We start from the raw sequence: 16,514 nt of genomic DNA, 5'->3' as shown, positions 1-16,514 counted from the left end.
TCTAGTTGTATTTTCTTTATCCATTTGTTTTGCTCTTTTCAACAGGGATTTTTTGCCAGGTGGTAGGAGAGATTATACAGTACAAGTTCAGCTGAGGTGAGTTTGCAGTTTTTCTGTTACTTTAATTTTATGCTTGCTAACTATGTGCATGTTGTCCTGAACTTATAAACTGTAAAATTGAGTACAGTATTTAAGAGTTGTTTTTTTTTTCTTTAATGCAGACTTTGCCTGGCAGAGACAAGTTGCCCTCAAGAAGATAACTATCCCAATAGTCTCTGCATAAAAGTGAATGGGAAGTTGTTTCCTTTGCCTGTAAGTTGCTTTTTATTCACCAGGCTTTTGCTTGTGAGTTTATTATAATTACTAACAAGGCTTAAAAATCGTGACTACTTAGTGCCAATGAACAGTCCCAGCATTAAATACTGTTTTCCATTAGAGAGGTTCATGGCTTCTTGGGGAAGGGGCAGATTCCAGGTCTGGAGGAGATGGAAAAGATGAGCTTGAAGCATCTTGTGCCAGGAACTAAGGAAGCTGTGAGAGAGTCTTAAGATGATATCAAAAGGCATAGTAGCAGGGCAGGAGCTGTAGGGAAGGGCATTAGGGCAGCATGATGTAGTGGATGTCTGAATGAGCTGGGCCTTGGCCTTGGATGAGGTGGTGAAAGTTAGAGGCTGCTGACAACAACTGGACATGGTGATGGAGGATTCCAAGCTTCACCCTTGACGGTGCACACCCTTGAGAGGTGGATGCAGTGGTGTTTGATTGACAGCCTGTTGAGAGAGAGGGAGAGACAACACACTCTCTCTCTCTGTATAGCCTGTTTCCCTCTCTTTCTATCTCTGCGTAGCCTGTTTCTGACCTGATAGATGTCAGATCTTAAAATAACAATTGTTGAACAGGAGTATGTATCTGGCTCCACTGAGGTTTGAACTAAACTGCTAATTTGCTACAGCTTTGTGACAGTAAAACTGTAATCTCAATAGCAGAGCATGGCCTGTTTTTCAGAGTGGTTATATATCTTAACTGAAGAAGTGCTGTGAGAACAGTGATTCTGCCATGATGCTAAGCTGCCATATTCAGCAAAGCAGATACCGTTTGACATGGAGATGAGGTGGCTGTTTAGCATTCCTGCTGAGTGCAAGATTTGGCTCTGAAATAAGTATATGAGCAACAGCTGTGAGCAGCTGAGCAAGCCAGACAAAAAAGTCTAGAAATCTCAGCTCTACCAGGGCCAAGTGGTTATAGTTGAACCCCACAGTGACAATGGCCTGTTGGCCAAGGCCAACCCCTGGACTCGAAGATCTGACTTATTTGTTGTCCGGAGTCTCATTTCTGTCTTATATAGCCTGTGGATTTAAAGAACTGAGAAATAGCCTGTTTCATGTATTTTATAGGGCTTGAACAGTACTGTACCACTGCCTGACTCCTGTTGAAAGATAACTGTGAGGCTGAAATCGTGTGAGATAATTTTCTGGGGATTAAAGGGGAAATTTCAGAGGCTGAGTAGATATGATTGGGAAGGAATGCTTACATGGTCTTGTGCGTGTTCAAAACCTAGGGGGCATATTTTGCCTCTTGGGTTTCTGGCTGTAAGCAACAAGAGATCTCAGGAGCTGTCTTTTATCTGGATGAATCATATAAAGATCTAAACCAGGGGAAGAAGCAGCCTTACTTGGAACTAAAGAATGCCACTGGGTGACCAGATGTGTGGCAGAGGAAACCTAGCATTTTGGAATGATAGCACATTTTCTGTGGCTTTTCATATTCAATTCTCTTTGTGTTGGATGGGCTAAGATTTCTTTGACCTTTGACTTTTATTGCTGTTTTACTGTCTCACTTTCCTTAAAGAAATATCCGACTATGATAATCTTCTTGGTGTCTATAGACCCACCTGGAAGATCTGTCCAGTATTAAATGATTGTGCTAGTTTTGGGGAGTTGTGTCTCTGAAATATGTGAGGCTGTACTTAAACTCTAGTATTGCTGCAGAAAATATGATGGTTACTGATGGGTACACACATGTTCCACAAAATTTTCCAAGTGGACCAGTCAGTGCCGTGCTGTGGTATAATAGTTCCATCTTTAAGATCTGCAGCACCACGGTGGACAGCTCTGAATTTGTCGCTCTCAGGACTGTCGAGAGAGAAAAGCTTAGGTAGTTGAGCACATTCTCTGGGACACTGTTGCTCAGGTCACTGCTGGTTTCTCTCCACAAGCACTAACTAACCCCTGAATACTTACACTAGGGCTGTTGGTGAACACACTGACTACTATGTGACAAGACCCACACTCACCTCTGGAGCCAGGGTCCTGCAGTGGCTCCAGGGGCACTTGTGAGAGAGATGAGGAAATGGAGCATGGGACAAAGGATGTCAAAACAGAAAGAGAAGGCAATGGAGTGGTGTAGGGGCAAGTGGGGAGCTTGCCTGACCCTAATAGGGCCATCCCAAAGATCAGATGCCAGTCTTTCCCAAAGAGGTTCTTCATCTTTAGCCTTGTGAATTCCTGTGGGCCAGCTGACATAAATGTACATGGAACTGATGTAGAACTGCTGAGACCTCCCCTTGATCCACGATTGGGATAAGGTGATATGGGCATTGACTGGCATGTTTATGAGAATCATGTGAGTATACTGCCACCTTAGGAGAAGAATTGAGCTCTTTACCACCATGGAAATCTTCAGGGACTTTGTTCCAATTGTAAGAAGCATCAACAGGCCACAGAGAAGTTTGACATGTGGTCCTTGCCCATGATCCTGACTTATTATACAACAGATGTTGGAGGAATAAGCTTTGACAGTCATGGGATTTCCCATTAGGGCTCTGAATAAATTTGAATTTGTGTCCTGGAACAAGTCCCTGTCTGTATGACCTTATTGCAGTATGCAGTCATCTTGGATCCGTAAAGGTTGGATACTCTACCACATGAACAGAGAGTGAACTGAACAGAAAAGGGTGTTCCCTGATAATAGCAATATATCCCTGGATAATAAGGGTCAAATAGTGATGAAAGCAGTTTATATGCTGTTTTTACCCAGATCAAGATGATGGCTTTTAAAAGATACTTTTATCCATTGATTTTCCAGTCTCTTGATAACAGGAGTGACAGTCAGCAGCTCATAGCAGGGCTTGTAGAATGACGTGTGTGGGGAGGACAGACACAAGCGAAACTGCCTTCAGGAGTATTCCCCATACCTCCATCTTTGACCCACATGCTGCCGTTGTACAGACTGAGCACCTGATGAGAAAATTACTTGTTTTTAAGGGCAAGAGAGAGAGGGAAAAAAGACCCTCTTTGCCTGGAGAGTTTGGAAAGGCTGAATTATTTTTACTTTTAGACAGATTTTGAGAAGTGGATGTAAATCTGTGGAGCTGTGAGGTTAGGGGTGTGTGTGGGGGTTGACGTGGGGGAATATTTCTTGTAGAGATTCCAAAAGAATGGAGAGGATGTGTGTTACAGTGCAGCCGGCAAAACTCTCCTAAGTGTTTCTTCTCATTGCAGCGGGAGACGTGTCAGTTCCAGTGCCATTATCTTAATGTGTTTTCTTTCTGAGTTTGTGGATTTCTTTCTCCTGATACATAATTTTTTTCCTGCATATATATATTAGTTACACTGATGGCCTGCCTCACAGCAAATCTGGCATAAAGAACAATCAGTATTTTCTTTTGTTAAAACACACGTACATGCTCCAGTGTGAAGAGATTCCCTTGGCCTAAGATGGGACAATATTGGCATCTAAAATATAATACTTAAGTAGACTCAAAATTATCAAACATAAGTGAGTTTATAATTACGCTAAAATAAACCATTGGAGGTTGCATCAACTCAATGCTCTCAAAATTGATAAAGAGAGAATCATTGATTTTGGAGTAACCAAATGTTGATGTGGTCAAATTGTTTATGGAAAGGTTTAACACAAGCAAAAGAAAGAATGGATTTAAAAACCTTTTTTTTTTTTTTTTTTGTAATCCATGAATCTTATAATGGATCTAGGTAACCATGATCGATGGATACTGAAACTGCTAGGTCAAAGCTAGATGGGAGGGATCAGGCTGACATAAGCTGAACTGATCAACCTTGAGATCACTGAAAATGGAGCAAACAAACGTTATATACCTCATGACATGGTACAAAAGGAAGTACATAGCATTCTCTGTGAAGTTTTTGTCTCTGAAAATTTGAACTTGAATCTAGTCAAGGGTGTGCAACTAATTGCCAGCTTCAAACATGGAGTGTCACATCTTCAAACAGTGAGGAAGCAGTCAGCGTAATCCAGAAGATAATATTCTTCAGATTAGAGCCCTGGGGTCCCCAACAGAACAACGGCATCAGAAACAGTAGGAGTTAGGGAAGGGGGTGAGAGAGGATAAAAAGTATTCTTTAATATAGAAAAAGGAGACTTCAGAGACAGCTGAGCACACTGTGAGGCTCTAGTTTGGATTCTGATTCAGACTTTAATGGGACATCTTATATGTCAAACTGTGTATGGATAAAATAATGTGTCTGGGATACTTTATATAATACTCTGAGATGGGCAAAAACTACTTATAAGTAACCTATTGAGTTGGGTGATAGATTGTTTAGACTTTTTTCTCTAGTTTTGTATACATTTGAAAGTTTCAGTAATAGAATAAAAGACATCTTCAAGGCAGATGAGAAGTTGCAGTATAAACTAGATATTCGACAATTTTTAAAATCATGGTTAATTTTGTAAGGTTATGATACTGTTCTTATTTCCTGAAGTCTTTTAAAGATGCATATAAAAGTATGGGTCAAGTCACATGTCTAGAAGTTGCATTTAAAAATACTTGGGCAAAAATAAAGGTATATATGTGTGGAGTCCCCTTCATGGATCATAGCCTTTTTGTGGCAAAGGGGTTTGTGTAACTCAGTGAAGCTATGAGCATAGCAGGCAAGGCCACCCAAGAGGGGCAGTTCATAGTGAAGAGTTCTGACAAAATGTGATCTTTTGGAGAAGGGAATGGCAAAACACTTCAGTGTTCTTACCACGAGAACCCCATGAACAATATAAAAAGGCAAAAGATAATTACACCAGAAGATGAGTCCCCCTCCCAGGTCTAGGTGTCCAGTATGCTGCTGGGAAAGGGCAGAGGACAGTCACTAACAGCTCAAGAAAGAATGAAGAAGCTGGGCCAAAGTGGAAACGACACCCACTTGTGGATATGTTTGCGGGTGAAAGTAAAGCCCAATGCTGTGAAGAACAGTAGTACAAAAAACCTGGAATGTTAGGTCCTTGAATCAAGGTAAATTGGACATGGTCAAGCAGGAAGTGGTAAGAGTGAACATCAGCATCTCAGGATGCAATGAACTGAGATGGACAGGAATGAGCAAATTTAGTTCAGGTGACCTCTATGTTTACTACTGTGGGCAAGAATCCCTTAGAAGAAATGGAGTAGCCATGTTCCATGCAGTGATGGGCACAGTAAAGGGCAGAAGTGGTCAGGACCTAATAGAAGAGACTCAGAAGAGGTGGCAAGAATACACAGAAGAACTATACAGAAAATGTCTTAACAGCCTGGACAACCACGGTGGTGTGGTCGCTCATCCAGAGCTAGGCATCCTGGAGTGTGACATCAAGTGGACCTTAGGAAGCATCACTTTGAAGAAAGCTAGTGGAGGTGAGGGAATTCCAGCTGAGCTATTTCAGATGCTAAAAGGTGATGCTCTTCAGGTGCCACACTCAGTATGTCAGCAAATTTGGAAAACTCAGCAGTGGTCGCAAAAAAAGATCAGTTTTCATTCCAGTCCCTAAAAAGGGCAGTGCCAAAGAATGCTTAGACTGCTAATCAGTTGTACTCATTTTTCATGCTAGTAAAAATTATTCTCAAAATCTTTCAAGCTAGACTTCAGCAGTATGTGAACTGAAAACTTCCAGATGTACAAACTGGTTTTAGAAAAGGCAGAGGAACTAGCAGTCAAACCCAATGTTCTGTGGATCATAGAGAAAGCAAGGGAATTCCAGAAAAACATCTGCTTCATTGACTACACAAAAATCTTTGACTGTGTGGATCACAACAAACTGTGGAAAATTCTTAAAGAGATGGGAATACCATACCACTTTCTCCTGAGAAACCCGTATGCAGGTCAAGAGAGCATTTTTATCCCTCACAGGATTTTAATAATTCCTTTGAAATTCCCCAGTTTGTACTTTTTTTTTTAATTTTCAGAGTTAGTTTTCCCTCTTTGTCACCCCTGGTGTTTGAATGAATGCAAGTTCCTAAAATGAGTCGTTATAAAGAGATTCAACTTTATTGTTTAAAAGAAAGGAAAAAAAAATTCATAGCCAGTATGGCAAGATCTTAGCACCTTTGATTTTAATGAAACATGGAATTTTTGTTGTATTTTTCTGGATTTGTAAAATATTTTATAATGTTTTTAAAAGGTTATTTTCCTCTTCTGGGTTTCCTCATCTTAGGGGAGGACTGTGTGTGTGATTTCCAGGATAAAATAAAAGAATTTAGTGTGACTGAAGTTGGGCAAGATACTGTACTTGTCTTGGAGAAAGTGTTTGCTCCTCTGCTCGGAATTTTAAATTGCTTTTCTTTTTTATGGTTATAGGGCTATGCACCACCACCTAAAAATGGGATTGAACAGAAGCGCCCTGGACGCCCTTTGAATATTACATCTTTAGTTAGGTTATCCTCGGCTGTGCCAAACCAGATTTCCATTTCTTGGGCGTCAGAAATTGGAAAGGTAAAGATTTTTTTCTCTGGGAAACATGAAGGTGATTCCTCTGGGTGGCATTGCTTTGGTTTGCTTTTTCTTTGGCTCCTAGTTCCATCTCGTTCACTTTTCTGTTTAGAACCCCCAAAAGCCATAATTTTCAATTTGGGGTAGAGAGGTGAGATTCTTAAAGGTTAAAACTTTAAGGTTTCTTCAGTATCATCTCTCTGTTATCTTCCAAAGGAGATAAGTACCCTAACAGTATTTCTTAAGTTAATGGTTAATCACGGTTGTGTTTATGTGTGTGTTTTAAGTGGTGTTTTAAAAAAGTGGGAATTTGGGCTACTGTTACATATTTATGAAGAGGGACGAAGAAAGCTTTATTAGGCTTTAGGGGAAATGATTAAATGTACTTCTGTTGTTATTAGACATAATCTATTCCAGCCTTTATATGAACAGCTGATACTTAAATAACATGAATATCTCATAATATTTACTTAGATTTATATTTACTAGAAAATATTTACTTAGATTTGTATTAATTCCTCCATACTTTTAGATTGATGAACTTAGTTTTCTGCAGATTCTTAGTCTTGAAAAGCTTTTTGTCAATTATGAAATACTGATTAATACAATAGGGATTTCTAAATAGCATATTAGAACTGCTTATTTATATAACTGAAACAATAGAAATGGAAGAGATTTCAATTAATTTCTGATCATCAGCTTTAATGTTACTGTTTTATAGAAATAAAAGATAGTATTCCTCCTTATGGATGGAGAAGTTGAGTCATGTTTGTAGCCAGAATTAATTTGGTTTTATCACCAAGGTAATTGCCGAGCTGGACATAATGAATATTTTTGTATTAATCTTTGGACTGTACAACTGTGATTATTAGGACCTCTAGTGATTGTTCTCTTGAGCTTTTATTTCTGAAATTTTTACTATAAAATTGTTTATCATAAGACACTGATCCCTAATATTTTTTATTTGCATGAACTTAAAGGTACAGTGATGTAGCACTGGATAAGACTTCAGGAAATCTTGGCTTAGTCTAAAGTTGGAAAATTGTTTGATTTTGGCAAAATTGCTTAATTCTCTGGGGCCTGCTTATTATAAACAATAAGTAAAATCTTGAGAATGGGTGTTATATACAAATATAAGAGACATTGTTAACTGAGCAAGTACTAATGCTTTAAAATTTAGTAAGATAATAAAGTTTTTTGAGAGAAATTTGAGCAGAAAAGCAGTATATCTTTTTGAAATGATTAGGATCTTATAGATTTGTTTTTGAGTAAATGACTGCAGATATTGACCGCTTATCAGTTTTTTTTTTTTTAAACCCCTTAAAATGGCTGCCGTGGTAGCTCAGCTGGTAAAAAAAATCTGCATTCAATGCAGGAGACCTCTGTTTGATTCCTGGGTTGGGAAGATCCTCTGGAGAAGGGATAAACTACCCACTCCAGTATTTTTGGGCTTCTCTGGTGGCTCAGATGGTAAAGAACCTGCCTGCAATGTGGGAGACCTGGGTACGATCTCTTGGTTGGGAAGATCCCCTGGAGAAGGGAAAGGCTACCCACTCCAGTATTTTGACTTGGAGATTTCCATGGACAGAGGAGCCTGGCAGGCTACAGTCTATGGGGTCGCAAAGAGTCAGACATGACTGAGCGACTTTCATTTAATGGAAATAATATTTTTTTCTTGCAATTGTAATCAGTAAATTTGTATACTCTTTTGGATATTCAGATATTTGAAAGGACTGTAGCAGGATGTTAAAAGTGATATTTAAAGCATTTGGTTTGGCAACTATTAAAAGTATTTTGTTTATTGTAGAATCGATTGAATATGTGTAGTGAATTGGTAAGGTGGGTTTTAAGTATTTAAGTAAAATTATATATCATCTCTTCATTGCTTTATAGATAGCTCATGAAAGTTCCTTTGTGCCAAGTCTAAGAGGGTATGGAATTGGATGCTATTATTTTCTGACCTTGTATTTTTTATTTTTATTATTTCTTCATGTGTCTTATATACCTACAGTAGGTGCCTCTTCCCAGTAAAATGTCCATTTGCAAATAGCAATTTGTCAAATTATTTCTCAAAAAAAAAAACAAAACTGATTTGGGGTTCATGTGAATGATTTGCCTAAGGTTATGTAGCAGGTGTCTGCCAAAATTAGAACTGTGGAACGCTGGATTAGAAGTATTAATTTAGACCACTTTGTTTCTGTAGTGAAACTCATTTTTCATTGAGTGTATTTTCCCTATTACATAAAACACAGAAAATCCTAGTTAGAAGTGTGCATAGGAGGGTGTATTCTTATTTATACAGTGGTGGCTCCTGAGGTACCAGTTTTGCTAAGTTAGAAACACAGTTTGAAAACCATTGATCTGAGCATTTTATTTTTCACATAGATGTTTTAAAGTGGTAAGTGATTGAGAAATACCTTTAATAGGGTGAAGCATTCATCTTCCCTAAAGTAACTGAGTTGATTTTGTTCCCTTCTTAGTCACTGACTTTGCTGTATAAGTTATTTTGAATGTTATTTTTAGAAACCATTTCTTAGACAAGTGTTTTATATAACTATTATCGCTCATCTTTAATACAGATTATCTTTCTTTGTAGAATTACTCCATGTCTGTATATCTTGTACGACAACTCACATCAGCCATGTTATTACAGAGATTAAAAATGAAAGGTATTAGAAACCCTGATCATTCCAGAGCACTAAGTAAGTATTGTTTGTAAGACTGAGCGTATGAGATGACTTTAAATGGAAATTTTAAAAGCTTCACATATACACCCATACAGAAACAACTTGGGAATAATTACTAAAAACCAAAAATGAATTATGAGTTAAAAATACTCTTAAGAATGGAGCTGTATAAATTGAAAAACCCTTCTCTTAGAAACTGCTCCCAAGAGGATGAAGTTTGAATCTCAATTAATATTGATATTTTGCCTTTTCATAAGAAGTTAATTTTGGTAAATGTCTGGTTGTTGGCAGTTTTGATGCCTGCGTTCGGAATAGGAATGCAAGTCTTCATGTCCTCCAGTGTGTAGTGTGCTATACACTTAAAGAACTTCTAACTTAAAAGGTCTTTTTGCAAAGGAAATGTTGATATCCATCAGAAATAATATTTGCCTTCTGAGATGTTTTATTTTGTACTTTGATACTTTCATGCTGTATAATAATAAATAGAGGAAAAAGTGTGTAACCCAAGCTGTAAATAATTCAGTAACTGATGTTAATTGAGCAAGACTTTTTTTTCTGGGAAAGAGAATATTTTTTCCCCCATTACCTCCCATATCACTGAAAGAACCAGAAAGGAGAGAGAATCTCTGGGTTGGAAAGGGAGCCAAGTAGGGCTGTTGAAATGGTATTGTGTTTCTTATACTCAAGCCATTTCTCGTCTCACACAGCACAGTGTTGATCTTCCTGTCTAGAACTGAAAGCCAGGGAAATTCTTCCATAATTCTTCTTACCTGACGAAGGTTCCACTCTTTCCAGTTCCAGTCATGTTCTCCCTATCATGGTGTTGAGAATTAGGCATCTGAAGGCAGTTTATGTATTTATTAATATTTATATATTTATGTATTATGTATTTATTAGTTTTGTGTCAACAGTAACTTATACATATTATGTGATGAAGAAGGTGGGAGATAATCCTGCATCCATAGTAGTTTTCAGGAGTCAAAGAAAGTATAAAAATATTTTACCTTTTCTTATAAAGTATAAGAATATTTTATTTGTAAAATTATTTACAGATTTGACAATTATTGGAAATTACAGGTACTCCCTAATTAAAATAGTCATGCATGTGTTTTAGAAAAGTATTGACGCTCAGAGTACAGCTGCCTTCCCTAATTGTAGTATTCTTAAGCCTGAAACAGCTCTCTGTTTTAAAAACTCTTCCTTACCCACAATTTTACTTTTAAAAAGAAATCTTAAAAATTTGATTAAACGTGTCATTTAGAGTTTGTAATTCTTTAACCTAATACTGGAAGTGTGGCTGTGTTTTCAGTACATCAATACTTAACATTTTATTTTGTTTTTGTAGTTTCTTGATCTATTTGAAGTATTTGGGAAAATAAGATGGCATATGTTTCTATAATTCTGTTCATAAGTCACAATTTTTTAAACATTGTGTTTATTGTTGATTTTCTCTCAAGTTAAAGAAAAACTTACTGCGGATCCTGACAGTGAGATTGCTACCACTAGCCTTCGGGTGTCCTTGATGTGCCCTGTAAGTAAAGCAGTGAAACATTCTGAGGCATTTTGCTTTTTTATAAGTTGCTAATTTTCCTATAAAAGTAAGTATGGGAATGAATGATACAGTATAAATTTTGAGCTCTTTTCGTTTTCCCATTCAGGAATCTTCATGAATAAGCATTATAATTCCAAAGAATGCAAGTGTTCTCAGGCAGTGACTAAACAAAAAGAGATGTAAAAGGATATTATATTGAAGAGGAAAGAGCTTTAGGTTCACAGTAACTGTCATCGTTAATTATAGATAATCCACAGCTAATACTGAACATAGAGAGTTGGCTTCTTTTATCAGCATATAAACTGTGTTGAAAAATAGCAACAAAATTATTAGGACCTAATGCTAATACTTTGGCCACCTCATGCGATGAGTTGACTCACTGGAAAAGAGTCTGATGCTGGGCGGGATTAGGGGTGTGAGGAGACGGGGACGACAGAGAATGAGGTGGCTGGATGGCATCACTAGGATGGTGATCGGAGCTGGAGAGGAAAAAAAGGATTATAGGCAGTTGGGAGGATAAGCCTAAAAAACCCTGGGTTTATTAGGCAAAAATTAGAGAAAATAATAGCTTGAGGTGGTGGGAGAAATGTTCTGTTTTCCTGATATGTGAGATGTTCTGTTCTGTAAAGTGATTTAGAGTAGACGTGAATGTGGATAGAGTGCAGTCCACGGTCTCTGTCCTTGGGACCTAAGGGAGGTATGTTTTCAGCACTAGCTGTTGAAGAGGGATCTGATTGAGTGTGTATAATTAACTTTTTGACCACAGTATCTGAATTTTATACAGAGTTGAGATTGGGATGAAAACTGACCTTTTCCAGTCCCGTGGCCACTGCTGAGTTTTTCAAATATGCTGACATGTTGAGTGCGGCACTTTAACAGCATAATCTTTTAGCATTTTAAATAGCTCAGCTGGAATTCCCTCACCTCCACTAGCTTTGTTCATAGTAATGCTTCCTGAGGCCCACTTGACTTCACACTGCAGGATATCTGGCTCTAGGTGAGTGACCACACCATTGTGGTTATTCCTGTCACTAAGACCTTTTTTGTATAGTTGTTCTGTGTATTCTTGCCGCCTCCTCTTAATCTCTTCTGCCTCTGTTAGGTCCTTACCCTTTCTGTCCTTTATCGTGCCCATCCTTGTATGAAGTGTTCTCCCAATTTTCTTGAAGAGATCTCTAGTCTTTCCCATTCTGTTGTTTTCCTCTACTTTGCATTGTTCATTGAAGAAAGTCTTCTTATCTCTCCTTGCTATTCTCTGGAACTCTGTGTTCAGTTTGGTGTACATCGTTCCCTTTCTCCCTTGCCTTTGGCTTCTCTTCTCTCCTCAGCTATTTGAAAAGCCTCCTTGTATAACTACTTTGCCTTCTTGGATTTCTTTTTCTTGGGGATGGTTTTGGTCACTACCACCTGTACAGAGTTATGAACCTCTGTCCATACTTCTTCAAGCACTCTGCCTACCAGATCTAATCCCTTGAATCTATTTGTCACGTCCACTGTGTAATCATAATTAATTATTATTTGGGTCATATCTGAATGGCCTAGTGGCTTTCCCTACTTTCTTCAATTTAAACCTGAATTTTGCAGTAAGGAACTCATGATCAGAGCCACAATCAGATCCAGGTCTTATTTTTGCTGGCTGTATAGAGCTTCTCCATCTTCAGCTGCAAAGACTATAATCAGTCTGATTTCGATATTGACTATCTGGTGATGTCCATGTGTAGAGTCTCTGTTGTTGAAAAGGGTTGTTTGCTATGACCAGTCATTCGCTTGGCAGAATCCCGTTAGCCTTTGCCCCGCTTCATTTTGTGTTCCAAGGCCAATCTTGCATATTACTCCAGGTATCTCTTGACTTCCTACTTTTTCAGTTTAGTCCTCTATGATACATAGGACACCTTTTTTTGGATCACTGCCTTGTTGGGGCGAAGGGTCTCCTGTAATTCAATGAAGCTGTGAGCCATGCTGTGTACAGCCACCCAGGATGGTTGGGTCATAGTAGAGAGTTGTGACAAAACACGATTCACTGGAGGAGGGAAGGACAAACCACTCCAGTATACTAGCTGTGAGAACCCAAGAAGTGTATAAAAGGGCAGAAAGACATGACACTGAAAGATGAGCCCCCTCCCCGTCCTGCCCCCGAGGTCAGAAGGTCTCCAGCATGCTACCGCAGAAGAGCAGAGGACAACTATTAACAGCTCCAGAAAGAAGGTAACTGCTGAGCCAGAGCAGAAACCACACTCAGTGGTGGGTGTGTCTGGTGATGAATGTTAAGTCCAGTGCTGTAAGGAACAGCATTGCATAGACTCCTGGAATGTTAGGTCCATGAATCAAGGTGAATTGGACGTGGTCAACCAGGAGATGGCAAGAGTAAATACCACCTTCGTAGGGATCAGTGAACTAAAGGAACGGGGATGGCGATTTTAATCCAGGTGACCGTTACATCTACTACTGTCGGCAAGAGTGCTTCAGAAGAAATGGAGAAGCCCTCGTTGTCAACAAGAGTCCAAAATGCAGTTCTTGGGTGCAACCTTAAAAACAATGGGACAATCTCGGTTCGTTTCCAGGGCACACCATCCAGTATCACAATAATCCAAGTCTATGCCCCAAACACCAGTGCTGAGCAAGCTGAAGTTGATCATTCTGTGAAGACCTAGAAGACCTCCTAGAACTAACACCAGTACTCTTTTTAAAAAATGATATAATGAAGGGATGCCTCTTAGGAATGCAAGTGTAAGTTGTTATTTTACATAGATAGATAGATTTTCTATCTATGTAAAATAGATAGATTTTCTATCTATTGAAATATTCAAATCTATAACAATAATTGAAAAAGAAAAAAAGTCCTCCAGTTACCCCATTAGGTGCTGAGTAGGTCAGCATCCTTTCCTCACAGAACAAAACCTCTTAGTGAAATAGGAAAATGTACATAATTAAAACTAAAAACTACTACCATGTGTGGTATAAAACTAGGAATGTCTTCATGAAAGTGAAGAACATTTGAATTTGTGTTACAACTCTGCTAACTGTGTTTTAGGGAGTGTATTGTTTTTAGTATCTTGTAACCTCAACATCATCATTTCAAAAGTAGAAATGGAGGTACTAGTCTTTTGGAGTCATGCAATTATTATGAGAATTACATGGAATTTATGTAAAAGTCTGTAACATGCTGTAAGATTCTTCATTACATAAGAGGTTATTTGTTATTGAAGGGGAAGTAATGAAAGCATATATCATATAAAATTGCCTCACATTCTTTTCTTACCTTTTTCCATCTTAAATATTCCCTAGCATTATACAGAAAAACCTGAATGAACTTATTGGGCAGCCCAACAGTTAAATTATGCTACCCACTTGCATGAATCACTCTAACTTCTAAAATCTCTTTTAGAATCCAATTTAGACTCTAAGAGACATTATGGACTCTTGGTCTCAAGCATCTGGGTTCAAATATTGACTGACTTTGTAATGTTAGTCAAGTTACTTACTTTGTGCCTGTTTCCTCATGTATAAAATGAGGATGTTAATATATATCAACTGTGTAGTGTAGTTGTTAGGTTAAAAGGTAGTGTCACTAAGATTAAGGTAGAGGTTATTCATTGTGCTACTTTGCATATAGGACTGCTATAATGATGAGTTGGCTAAATTATTTTCTTTTTATATTATAAAATAAGCCAATGTTCATTTTAAAGAAAAGAAATTACAAAAGGCAAAAAGGAGAGTATCCTAAAGATCCTCCCTCTCAGGGAGAATTAACGGTGTTACAATTTTCTGTGATTTCTTCTAGACTTTATAGTGCATATGAAGTCCTTTCTTCTTCCTCTTCTTTGTCTTTGCCATTTATCCAGTCTCTCTCCATTCATTCTACCATCTGGTTGACAAATACTGGGCATACGGTGCGTCATTGGTACTATGTTGTAACACTTAGATTACAGTAGTGAACAGTGACATAGACCTTTTCCTTGTGGGGCTTAGCATATAGTCGAGAAATAGATTTTCTGAGAACTGGTTATAAACTGAGATTTTTTTGTAAAGGGAATATACAGGGAGGTTTGAAAGGCTTTACAGAAGAACTTGGTCTGATCTAATCTGGATGTTATGTGTGTCTTGATGTTTGTATTGCTCTACCGATTAGAATAAGAATTGACTAGAGAACTGGGTTTTATCAGTATACTGACACTTCAACATATGTGATTATACGAAAGTAAAAAGTTTTCTTTCTTAAGTGAAAAATATATTTGCAGTTCATACCACATATGTGAAGCTGATTAATATAGGTAACCAAAGATTAATAGCCAAGTAGAAAATCAAGAAGGTTTTGAATAAATAGTTCTTGGAAACACAGATGACCCTTAGGAGCTATAAAAAGCTCAGCTTCACTTAGAAGTGTATTGCAAAACTATAATGGAGTGTTTTTCACCTGTCAGGTTGGCAGAGGTTAAAGGATTCAAGAACTGCTATATTGATAAGGTTGAGGGGAGCCAAGCACATTAATACATGTGTATGTGTAAATCAGTAGGTAATTTCTGTGAAAGTTAGTTTGTCATTGGGACAAAAATCACAGATATGCTTGGATTCAAAATTTTTCCTTCTATTAGGAATTTATCCCGTAGCTATCTATTGCAGCATCATCTGTAGTGATAAAGGATTAGAAACAGTTTAAAAATAAGTACAGAATTGTGTGAATTGCATGCCACCATTTCTGTGAAAATATTTTTTAAAAGACATGCTTGATTATGCATAGACCATCTGTGAAAGGACATGCAAGAGATGGATAGTGGTGGTTCCTTTTAAATAGGGGAAGAGATGAAAAAGAAACATGTTTTCATTTATTAAAATATTTATTTTAATTGAAGGATAAAGCTTTAAATGTTCAATTTATATGTATCTTTTTCTACCTGTGATTTTACAAGTTTTACTTCCTTTCAGAAAGTGAAATGGTCTTTTAAAAATTATAGCTTAAGCAGTGAATACAAATAAAGTATATTGGAGTCTTGATGGAAATAAATTCTGGTTTGAATTTCTTTTTCATTTTGTTAGTCTTGTGTGACTTCTTCAGATTTTTATAACTTTTGAGGCTTTGTTCTCTTTTCTGAAATGACTTTCCATGTTGTCTTCCCTGTGGTCTAGTTAGGGAAAATGAGGCTGACAATCCCCTGCCGTGCAGTGACGTGTACACACCTACAGTGTTTTGATGCTGCCCTTTATCTGCAAATGAATGAGAAGAAGCCCACCTGGATTTGCCCTGTGTGTGACAAGAAAGCTGCCTATGAAAGTCTAATTTTAGATGGGTAAGTATATCCCAAAGTAATACTTAATTATACTCAATCTTATTTTTAAACTGTAGTTAGTGGCCCTTCTATCTTTACAATATTACGGTGTTGGGGGCAAGAGGGTGAGTAGTTTCCTTTTCTTTTTGCTTTCCATGATCATATTTCATTACCTATAGGAAAGAGGGTAAAATCCACTTAGTGATGTCATTTTGCTTATCTAGAACTAGAAGAGCAATGAAGTCTCTGCCAAAACATACTAATTAAGTGGTAGGGTAAATAGAGTTGTGTTATGCAGCTG

At 37.8% G+C, this 16,514-nt stretch overlaps 1 protein-coding gene across 10 annotated transcripts in view; it reads left to right on the top strand.

The window, feature by feature from the left end:
* The window catches only part of PIAS2 (protein inhibitor of activated STAT 2), a 120,135-nt gene that overhangs the window by 52,021 nt on the left and 51,600 nt on the right, over nt 1-16,514 (top strand). For all 10 annotated transcript variants that reach the window (XM_055417302.2, XM_055417301.2, XM_055417303.2 and 7 more), the window contains 6 exons: nt 46-96; nt 222-312; nt 6,579-6,713; nt 9,307-9,412; nt 10,855-10,928; nt 16,074-16,234. In XM_055417302.2, the coding sequence (XP_055273277.1) occupies nt 46-96; nt 222-312; nt 6,579-6,713; nt 9,307-9,412; nt 10,855-10,928; nt 16,074-16,234 (618 nt within the window). The remainder of the gene's footprint in view (nt 1-45; nt 97-221; nt 313-6,578; nt 6,714-9,306; nt 9,413-10,854; nt 10,929-16,073; nt 16,235-16,514) is intronic.

The sequence above is a fragment of the Moschus berezovskii genome, chromosome 28 (genome assembly GCF_049115385.1).
Source record: "Moschus berezovskii isolate FMDL1 chromosome 28, NW_MosBer_1.0, whole genome shotgun sequence".
Lineage (NCBI taxonomy): Eukaryota > Metazoa > Chordata > Mammalia > Artiodactyla > Moschidae > Moschus > Moschus berezovskii.
The sequence above is the reverse complement of the archived record's forward strand: the minus strand, read 5'-3'. Positions and strand labels throughout refer to the sequence as shown.